The 10,817-nt window shown below is 39.1% G+C and overlaps 1 protein-coding gene across 1 annotated transcript; it reads left to right on the top strand.

The window, feature by feature from the left end:
- Nucleotides 1-672: 672 nt before the first annotated feature.
- memo1 (mediator of cell motility 1) lies at nucleotides 673-10,811 on the top strand. The gene is made up of 9 exons (XM_074646554.1): nucleotides 673-1,132; nucleotides 4,174-4,255; nucleotides 4,343-4,411; nucleotides 4,584-4,696; nucleotides 5,713-5,824; nucleotides 6,875-7,017; nucleotides 7,141-7,217; nucleotides 7,629-7,733; nucleotides 8,225-10,811. The coding sequence occupies exons 1-9, from the start codon at nucleotides 1,072-1,074 to the stop codon at nucleotides 8,354-8,356; spliced, it is 894 nt and encodes a 297-aa protein (XP_074502655.1). The 5' UTR covers nucleotides 673-1,071; the 3' UTR covers nucleotides 8,357-10,811.
- The last annotated feature ends 6 nt before the right edge of the window (nucleotides 10,812-10,817 follow it).

Below are 10,817 nucleotides of genomic sequence, written 5' to 3'. Positions count from 1 at the left end.
AGTTAATTTCATAAACAATTACATTTATACATATAAATGAATTAAATCCAATAAAAACATAAATGAAACACATTCAAAAACAAAAAAAGGAAGAAGGAAAGGACCAAAAAAATAAGTAAATTAAAAATAATAATTATAATAAAAGTTTTAAACTGCTGACCCCATATGACATATAATTTACAACTTATACTTAGTTCTTTTTAATTTATTTATTATTATTATTTTTAATTACTTATTTTTCTGTTTTTTTTGGTCCTTTCCTTTTTTTAATTCTTTTTTTAATTTTTTGTTTTTGTTTGGTATATGTATCATTTATGTTTCTATCGGATTTAATTCATTTATATGCATGAATGTAATTTTTTATGAAATTAACTCTGCTTATTTAATGGTGCAGTTATATTGTTATAGGGATGGGGGGTGGGTATAATTTGTTTATACAATTATTTATTGGATTTTGTACAGAATACCAATAAAAAGACTTGGAGCAAAAAAAAAATTAAATAATAATAATAATAAAAAAAAAATTTAAAGTAAATGTAAATCAAGTTTATCAAATCAATTGACATTTTATCACTCTTAGCCCCGCCCCCTTGATTCCACCCCACCAATCACCTTCTGTCAGCTAACCAAGTAACCAATCACAACGCGTTGACGTCACCATGACAACAGTGTCGGAGACGCCCCTTACCTGGCTCCACAGACTCACTCAGTAATCCTCTGACTCCGACTGTGACAGCTGCTGCTGCTCCTGTCATCCACTCTCTGCTGGGCTGTACGATATCTCTGCACATTACAAAGACTTTGTGCGTTTGATAGTGACGCCAGACTGTCTAATAAACTGACTACTATCTCCGGTGAACTTATTATTAACCGGTAACAACACAACGGAGCCAGCTGACGGAAACACTGAGCTAACGTTAGCTTAGCCCAGCTGTCTGACTGCCCTTTGTCTCTAGCTGGCTTTGTTTCTCCTCTCTGGGGTTCAGCTGACGACAGGCTTTTTGGGCAATTTTACTATTTTTTTTCTGCCTTTGACAAGAGCAAACCAAGATAGGAGGCTTGGGAACCAAGATGTCGAACCGAGTGGTGTGCAGAGAAGCAAGTCACGCCGGGAGCTGGTACTCTGCTTCGGGTAAAAACTGTCAACAGAGCACCGCTAGCAAGCTGGATGCTAGCTGGCTTGTTGTTTGTCATGTTTGTCTGTTTTTATTGAGTTTGTATAACCTTCATTATCTTGAGATCAAACACTGTGGAGCTGATGGGTTGCCACAGCAGATTGTGGTTTCTGCTAACAGTTAATCCATCTGATGAGAAGTGGACTAGCTAACATTAGCTTCACTTGACTATACCTCATCTCTTGTTATCCCAATCTGGTTTGAGCTTATTCAGCACATTTAGTGGATGGAAATCTTCCAAAACAAACAGACATCTGCTGCTTTTTCACAAGTAATCAAAGCTTTCAACTTCACAATAGCTAACTTGGGCTAGTATTGCATAACTTCCTGGCCTACCTGGCTGTTGTTTTCTCATGTTGGTTTGTTTTATTGGTGTTTTTTCTATTTTGTATAACCTTCATTATCTTGAGATCAAACACTGTGGAGCTCATGGCTTTCCCACAGCAGATTGTGATGGCTAACATTAGGGTTTGTACTGCTAACAGTTAATCCATCTGATGAGAAGTCGAGTAGCTAACATTAGCTTTACTTGACTACCTCATCTCTTGTTATCCAAAGCTAGTATGCTAGCTGGCTGTTTGTTGTCATGTTGGTCTGATTTATTTCTGGCTTTTTATTTTGTATAACCTTCATTATCTTGAGATCAAACACTGTGGAGCTGATGGGTTGCCACAGCAGATTGTGGTTTCTGCTAACAGTTAATCCATCTGATGAGAAGACGACTAGCTAACATTAGCTTTACTTGACTACCACCATCTCTTGTTTGGTGCATGGTTGGTTTGAGCTTATTCAGCACATTTCCTCCTCGTATGGTCGATGGAAATCTTCCAAAACAAACAGACCCTTCTGCTGCTTTTTAACAAGTAATCAAAGCTTTCAATTTAACAATAGCTAACTTGGCTAACATTGCAGAACTTCCTGGCCTACCTACCTGCTATCTGGCTAGACCTGCCAGCATTACAGTTAAACTCAAGCTGCTAAGTGTTATTGTGTGTGTCTTGTTGGTCTCTGACACTGACTCGCTTCAAGTTAGGTGCAGAAATACTGGCTGCCATGAAACAAAGGACTGGGAAGGGCAGGGCAGAAAATTGAAGGTTCATGTTGCACCCCTTCCCCCATTTCACCAGCTAGCTGCTACTTTCTTGTTATTAAACGACCAAAGCCTTGCCTGTTTATCCCTTTTAAGCTTGGCTTACTGCAGTATTATTGCATTATATATAACTGCATTATTTAGAATTGATTTTAAGATTGTATTATAAACTTTTAAAGCTCTGCATGGTTTGGCACCAAGCTACATCACTGAGCTCCTTACACCCTATGTGCCACCACTGGCTATACCCAGGTCTAGGCTGGTGACTAAGGGTGACATGGCCTTTGACATCAATGCCCCTAGACTGTGGAACAGCCTACCTGAGGACCTCAGGTTAGACAGCTCTACTACCAATTTTAAATCTCTTTTAAAATCCCATTTTTATAAAAATACCTTTTTAACTTTATAAGGCAACAGCTTGGTGCACCTTTTCCCACACCTTATATTGTCCTCTTTTGGCTTATGTGTAGTAACTTAACTGGTTACGGGTTTTAGTTTTCTCATTATTTGGTCTTTATGTTTTGTTCTTTTCTTGTTGTTTTTATTTTGTCTGTATTTCATTGTATCTGTGCAAGCACTTTGAAGCTATGTTTAGAAAGGTGCTATCGAAATAAAGATTATCATTGTTATTATTATTCATAATAACCGTTTTCGACAGAACACAAGTTACACCAACGATATTTATATTGCATATAAACAATATGTCCATAAACTAGTCTACCCGATCCCAAAATGAATTATACTGATTGTTTGTTTTTCCCTGCAGACTTAATTATATTAGCTAGTCAGCTATGATTGATTTATCTTGACATAACGTTAACACTAGTACAGTACAGATAATCGCAGTTAGCAAGTTTAAAGTTTAGCTTATGGTATATTGTACTGTTTAACCTGGACCAGAACACAATGTAAAAAGGTCCAGTTCATCTCCATTTCTCACCCAAAATAGCATCACACTTAAAGCAGCAGTGGGTAGGATTGGAGCATGTATGATTTAAAAAAAAGTTATTTTTATAAAACGGACAGTAGTGCATGAGACAGATAATCTGAAAAAAATCATGTGCCTCCGGTGCTCTTAATGGCACCTGCAAAATTTCACAGACCGGAGGAAAACAACCAATCAGATCCGAGCTGGAGCCTGCCGTCTCTGAGCAGCTGTCAATCACTCGCAAACTCGGATCAAACGGTCAGACTAGGCAGCGCTGATCAAATATGAATCAATATTCTGTTACTGTAATGCCTATTTCATCTTGTAGTGTACTGTTTAGCTGTAAAATGAGAACGTTTTTGACCCGGCAGCCATGTTGCGATCAGTTGAGGAAATTCCAAGCCCCGCCCACCAGCCGGAGCAAACTTTCTCATTTTACAGCTAAACAGTACACTACAAGATGTTTCTGAAAACATTTGAGGTGAGAAAAAGGCATTAAAGTAACCCAATATTGATTCATATTTGACCAGCGCTGCCTAGTTTGATCGAAGTTCGCAAGTGATTTACAGCTGCCTCCGTTGAATGAACAGCCAATAGGAACGCTCTCTCTCTCTGAAATGACCTGTGATTGGCCAAAATCTCCCGTCACAGGCTAGATTTTCTAAAGCCAGAAAACAGAGCCATGAGGAGGTGCAGAAGTCTAGTTTTCTCTCAGAGCACTTGAATAATGGAATTTTTGCCCAATGATACCAAAATATTCTGCCTACTGCAGGTTTTATGACAAGACTAAATTAACCACAGTTGCCTCACTTGGATTTCACCCCTCAGGAATTATTACAGTGACATATTACCTTGATTTTAGTGATCTATGCTGGTAGCTTTGCTGTAAATCCTATTTGTATTGATCAGACAATTTATGTTTTTAGTACTGGCGAAATTGTGAAATTATTATTTTATTTTTTCTTATTCTACCTTTTCAGGATCCCAGCTGAACGCACAACTAGAAGGCTGGCTGTCCAAAGCAGAGTCTACGATCAGACCTGCTAGAGCCATTATAGCGCCGTAAGAACACGTTGAATACAATATGAACATGTCAGAAGGTATCTGTGATGCCGTCTCCATTCTAATTGGACACGTTTGTGTTTGCAGGCATGCAGGGTATACCTATTGTGGTGCTTGTGCAGCACATGCCTACAAACAGGTTGATCCCTCTGTTACGTAAGTCATTCAGTTTTTATCTCTATTCCTTACATAAGAAAAAATGCTTTGTATGACTGTTTTCTTATCTTGAATTTCCCCCCACAGATGTTAGTTAAGATAGTAGAATATAGTGCTGGTGGTGTGCCTTTTGTGAATAGATCGAGTGAGATAAAATCCTGTTGCCCTTCAGTCGCAGGGTGTTCATCCTGGGACCTTCACACCATGTGCCCCTCTCCCGCTGTGCCCTGTCACCTGCAGAGATCTATAGAACACCTCTCTATGACCTGAGAATCGACCATAAGGGTATTCACTGTTTTCACTCATGACATTGTGATTTCTACTTTTCATGTGTGTTCTTGTTTGTCGCTCAATCTCAGATGTTAACACATGCTAATGGGTTCATTATTTAGGACAGTATTTTAAGGGTCATATGAGGTAGTAACACAACCACAGTTTGGATTGCAGTTTGTTTAGTGTAGAATGTAGTGCGTGTTTCATGCCAAAAAACAAATGAGACAGGTGGTGCCTTCAAATGGGGTCGTGTTTACTGAGTTCACGAGAAGAGTCCATATGAACGCCCCCCTCTTGTGGTATTCTCAACATCGTAAGTGGAAAGTTTCGGAAAAGCTTAGGGTTTACGAGTTATGACGTGTTTGTTGACATTGTCATAAATGGCAGAGGCCATGGAAGTTCATTTTTCAGTGCATAATAAGTTAATATATTGTAATTTTAGTCGTATATTGTTTTTCTTCGTCATTTTATAATAGGTCTGAGGAAAATGTTGATATTCCCAACGTCATTATGCCTTTGCATTTCCTGCATTATGTTACCCACTTGCTAGCTTGCTAAATTGTTAGCCTCTGTGGCTTCTAGACGCCGACAGTAATGTTAATATTGTCGTTTTTTAGCAGCTGTGTTCTCACGACTTAACCACTTGAACGCCAACCATATTGTGTACACAACTTCCCATGTTGTAAACACAAGCTCACGAGCTTCATTTGAAGGCACCAAAACATCTTTTTTCAGTAACACTAAAAAAAAAAATAACCCCAGAATTACCGTTTCTTCGTTGTGATGGTTATAGTCTAACCTGACCAGAGCTCCAACATGCAGTCTTGTGAGATGATACACTTTTAATCATCCACGGGGACCAGACAGTTCCCTCACTATTAACATAATTGATTTGACACTTATCAGGATAACCCAATACCCAATTTAAAGTGAGTGTGCAGCTCCAAAAATGACTTAATCAGTAGACATTGTCATCATAACACAAATTAATTGCACAAATTAAAGTTAAACTCACCTCTGTTTTACAGTTTATGCTGACCTCTGGAAAACTGGGTTGTTTGAGCGGATGAGTCTGCAGACAGATGAAGATGAGCACAGTATTGAAATGCACTTGCCTTACACTGCTAAAGCCATGGAGAGGTAATGCACATAGGAGTGGCATTCATTGAACTAAAGAATCAAACACTATACACTCACAGAGGGAATGAAGTTTTTTCTTAAAAGGTGGGGTTTTCTTCTAAACAAACGTTATGTTATGTTTACATTCAGTGTTTCTCACCGAAACACATTGTGTGTATTGTTGAGCTCTAACAAATGTGTTGAATGCATTTCCTTTCCCTTGGAAATATGATGATATATATCGTCAAAACTCTGTCAAATATTTAATTCACACAGGAGTGAACAAAAATAGGCTTTACCATGTGGTTCTTTCATGTAGTTTAATTATTGAATTACCAGAAAACATGCTGTATTGTGATTTATATCGTTATTGAGATATGAGATGACATACTGTATATCGAGATGAAGATTTTGGCCTTATCGCCCAGCCGTAATTTCCATCCTCAAAAAAACATTTGCAAGGCTGATTTTTTCAAAGTATTTAAAATCCTGCATTGTTTACTTGCTAGCCGTCTGTCTTCTTCCCATATTTTGGCATGTTACCGTCTCCTGTAGATCAGCGGAATAGTGCTCGATCATTGGCAGGAATGTGTATCACGCTTTTAGTTCTGTTCCTTCTTTTCATTGCCTTTCTATACATACCGTAAAGCAGAATCACATTGGTTCAGGGACACATGGAAAGTGTGATATGCATAATTGATAGAGCCTTCTGTTAGGTTGGCAGGAGTCAAAGGCATTTTCTTGGTTGAGAAAAGTAGGGATCAGGTAGTATGAAGTGAACCGAGCGCATTAAGTATTCAAGGTGAACTAAAACCTGTGATGTTGACTGACGAGAAGCATTAGTAACGTAGGTGTTGCATATAGGGTACAAAGGTGCAACTCACCAGTATCGGCGTTTCATGTTGTAGGCTGGCAGTTTCCCATTAGTTTTCAATGAAGGATGCTTTATGGAAAATAAAACAGTATTAATGCAGATTTTATTCCCACCCATGCCCGGCATTGGATATTATATTTGACAGAGAGCCGCAGCTACTGTACTCAAGTTGTTAATTCAATAATCTAATGTTGCAGCCACAAAGACGAGTTTAGCATCGTCCCTGTGCTCGTGGGAGCCCTGAGTGAGTCCAAGGAACAGGAATATGGGAAGCTGCTCAGCAAGTACCTGGCAGACCCGTCCAACCTTTTCATTATCTCATCCGACTTCTGCCACTGGGGTAGGTACCGATCAATAAAAGCCCAGAAAATGACACTCGTTCTCTGAAAGCATTCTGCCATTAACAGTGCGGTTTGCTATCTGAGGATAATTCTGCCTAAACGTCATAACATCTCTTTTGAAGGTCAACGGTTCCGCTACACATACTATGATGAATCTCAAGGGGAGATCTACAGGTCTATCGAGCATCTTGATAAAACGGTAACCACTGAGATATATTTAATTCAAATGTGAGATCATTCATGAAATATAATATGTAAAGATTATCATCAGCCACATGCAAAGCTGTTATGGGAATGAAGTATACATTAAATAGACATTAATGTCACAGTGAGCCAGACCCATAATACCTCATGTGCTCTTAATGTGACTATTTACTTTCATGTACCTGCTTAAAATACACCATGTTTCAGGAAGTTAGAATACAGAAGGGCAGAGAGGAAATGGATAGAGAATTTTCCATTTGTTTTCTCGTGATAAGGAAGCTTTTTTTCCTGGAACACACAGCATACAAAAATGACGGCTTTCTAGAAATCAAATAACCAAGTATAAATTAAACTAAATATTATATTGAACAACATGACTTCTGACTTCTTTTCTCTGCTTGTGAAGGGGATGGGCATTATAGAACAGCTGGATCCCATGTCTTTCACCAACTACCTGAAGAAGTACCGCAACACCATCTGTGGGCGTCACCCGATTGGAGTGCTTCTAAATGTAAGTACCACAGAAGAAGAGCCTCGTCGCTATTTAACATTATGTAGACATGTTGATGAGGGGTTCAATTGACTGTTTGCTATGCTCCGCCTCCCTTAGTTACTGTTGCTATGCTGCTACGCCAAGCTTTTCCGTTTTCCCACATGCAGTTTATAATGAGAATTTACCGCCCAAAAGTCTCAAGCTGTCCCGAATACCATTTTTTGTGCTTCAAAGCTTCGGTGAGAAATATTCAAAGGTATTCGAAGCTTCGCAGCACGGCTGTACACACACGCACCTCCACACACAACAAACAGTGATATCCGTCTGAGTATTAGACAATTGATTGAACAATCACTGTTTGGGGGATGTGTTTAGTGAACAGTCAATTGGCAGTGAAGAACCGTACAAAAAAAAGATAAATGGATTAGTTGAGAGATATAGCTCCTGTCGTGAGACTGAGACACTCTATCCTTACTGCCTGACGGAGTGCTGATGTTACTGTTTTGCAGGCTGTGGCTGAGCTGAGGAAGTCTGGTTTAGAAATGAACTTCACTTTCCTGAACTACGCCCAATCAAGCGAGTGCAGGAACTGGCAGGACAGCTCCGTGAGTTACGCTGCCGGCGCACTCATCGCTCATTGAGGTCGACTCTCGCAGGGGCCTCTGCAGCGCCGCCGCCCTGCCCTTACTATCTATCGCCATAACCTGACCCAGACACCCTCCCTCTCGCCCCACACCTAGTTACGCCCACTATTTGCAGGAAGGACCTAGACACTCAAAAGCCAATACAGTCTTCTTTCTCTGTCTCTCCCTTAGCTCCTCCGCCTTTCTCCACCCTCCTCTCAGTTTGAAGTGTGTCTCAGAGCTTTTGGTTGAAATATTTTTGCTTGAAGTGCAGTTTTGAGATGATGGAGGTGCAAATGGTTAGAGGAGATAGTAATAGAGCGTATTACGTTGGCTCGGAGTAAGCGTTGGGAGGGGGAGATCTCATTTGGGTTTAATCCCAATTTGTTTTCCTGACAAAACGATGGATTTGACTTGTAATAATGCAATCTTTACATTTGGGCTCTTGGCGATCTGTGCTCACGTAAGTTGTCTCAGAAAAAGGAATGAAAAAAAAATTGCAAATCTTAAGAGCATATTGAAATTTTGCAAGATGAAAAATGAAATGAGTGTTTTGACTAGCTACTTAAACTTTGAAAACCGTGTCATAGGTAATTACTACCATTGCTCAACATATGTTGTAGTTGCTAACAAAGGGCTGCACCCAACAAAGTTCACTAACCCCCTACTGTACAAAACCAAAAACATTATTACTCTTAGTTTATGAAATATTATCTTTTATTCATATTTTATTCCTTTTATTTCTCCCTTTTTTTTGTAGTTTTTATTAGACGTGATAGTATTTACTCAAGTAGTGTTTAGATTTGAACAAAAGCAGTGTTGTCGGCTAAGCTCTGAAGCCATCAACATGGTTTGCCCAATAAATTAGTGTGTGCAACCCTGCTCCCAGATTTCCAATTATATACCTGTAGCATTAGAGATATGTTTTGCGGGGGCCAGACTCCAGTACAGAAATGTAATCAAAGCTGGATATTGTGTAAATTACTCCAACACTGACACCTCTAGTCTTTGTTTACACTGCCACCTTGAATCTCTGTAGTTATTGAATTGTCAAGAGATTCGAGGGAAGATTTCTTTTTTTGCTAGACTTGTTAAAAAAATGTCTTTTGTTACACATTCAGTTCTGTAAGAGCAGCGAAGCTTTTGTTTTGGTCTGATCAAAGTGGTAAAGGCCTACATGATCTGCTTACATTGTTGAAAATGTTATTAGATCTGTTCACTAGGTAGTAATTTACAACTCTTTGTGTTAATGTTTTGATTTAAGAATGCCAAAAGTTATTAGGAAGATATAAGTCATCCTTATTTAAAAGTTTGCTTTCCAGTTCTGTTGCTTCTGAGTGTATGAGAATTCATTTCAAAAGTACTCTCGAGGCAGTAGGAGTATCAATTAGACATGGTTACAGTAGCTAAAACAAGTAGTAGATGGCCCGAGTTTTAAGATCAGCACAAAGTCATAAAGCTTTGATTTAAAGATCTACCCAGAAAAGTGACAGATGTTGCTCCCTGCTGTATTTTGGAATCTATTAAATGAATATTTACTTTATGAAATATCAAGCACGAGGATTATTAACAAAAGAAAATGTTTCTTTTTCAAAATAATATGCTATGTAGTCCTGCTGCCTGAAACACTCTGAGTGTTTTCATAGATTAACAAACTGCATACAAAAGCTGAACGAAACCTGATGATTCATAGTGGCAGTATAGACTTTTAATGACGATATGAAATAGGCAGCACACATTGTCTGCTGTCCTGTCATTTGATATTTGACTGATTAGTCTTTTACCGATGCAGTCGTCTAACGTTGGTCCGTCCCTCTCAGCACCATAAGAGGCGTCGAGCATTAAGCTACAATGTCTGGTTGAACCAAGCGTGCACAGACTGAAAGATGAATCCTCAGACTCACTTGACCTCTGATGCTAATTTAAGGGAAACTAGTAAAGCATGACACACTGTGCTATTGTGCCTTTTATCACTGTTGCACATATACATATAAAGTGTATTCTCACTTTTAGAATGTGTACTTTCAGTTTTTGTTTTTCCACATGTACCCCCGACCTTGCCTAGTGCCCAACAATGTGTCCAGCTCACCCAGCACTCCAGCAGTGTTTCGCTTGTCCCCCCCTCATCATCTGTTGGTCTAAAATGGCACCAACTGTTATCTCCTTTCTCCAGCAGGGAGTGGTGTTCTCTTTTCTCCACCTCACCTCATTCCTGTAGAGAGACAAAGGCTGAACCTCAACACTGTTTGTTTTCTGTTTATGGATCTTTGTTTGTCTTTTTAGAAATGTTTTTTTTTTTTCTTCTTGCTTAGAGAATGGGAACTTACACGTCACAAACCTAAAATATACTACTTAACTACTCCCTGAATGGAGTTTTTTTGATCTCAGGTTCCACTGACAAAGCATCCCAAAAGGCTCTTCAGATAAGGCTGTGGATTCATGTTACAAAACAAGTAAAATGGGCTGAAAAGCATGTCTG

This window comes from Sebastes fasciatus, chromosome 9 (genome assembly GCF_043250625.1).
Source record: "Sebastes fasciatus isolate fSebFas1 chromosome 9, fSebFas1.pri, whole genome shotgun sequence".
NCBI lineage: Eukaryota > Metazoa > Chordata > Actinopteri > Perciformes > Sebastidae > Sebastes > Sebastes fasciatus.
The sequence above is the reverse complement of the archived record's forward strand: the minus strand, read 5'-3'. Positions and strand labels throughout refer to the sequence as shown.

Excerpts from the sequence above, each read along its gene's own strand:
- memo1 (XM_074646554.1), top strand. The coding sequence starts at position 1,072 with ATGTCGAACCGAGTGGTGTGCAGAGAAGCAAGTCACGCCGGGAGCTGG. Across the intron at positions 4,256-4,342 it reads GCTAGAGCCATTATAGCGCC|GCATGCAGGGTATACCTATT; the intron begins GTAAGAACACGT and ends TTGTGTTTGCAG. Across the intron at positions 5,825-6,874 it reads ACTGCTAAAGCCATGGAGAG|CCACAAAGACGAGTTTAGCA; the intron begins GTAATGCACATA and ends CTAATGTTGCAG.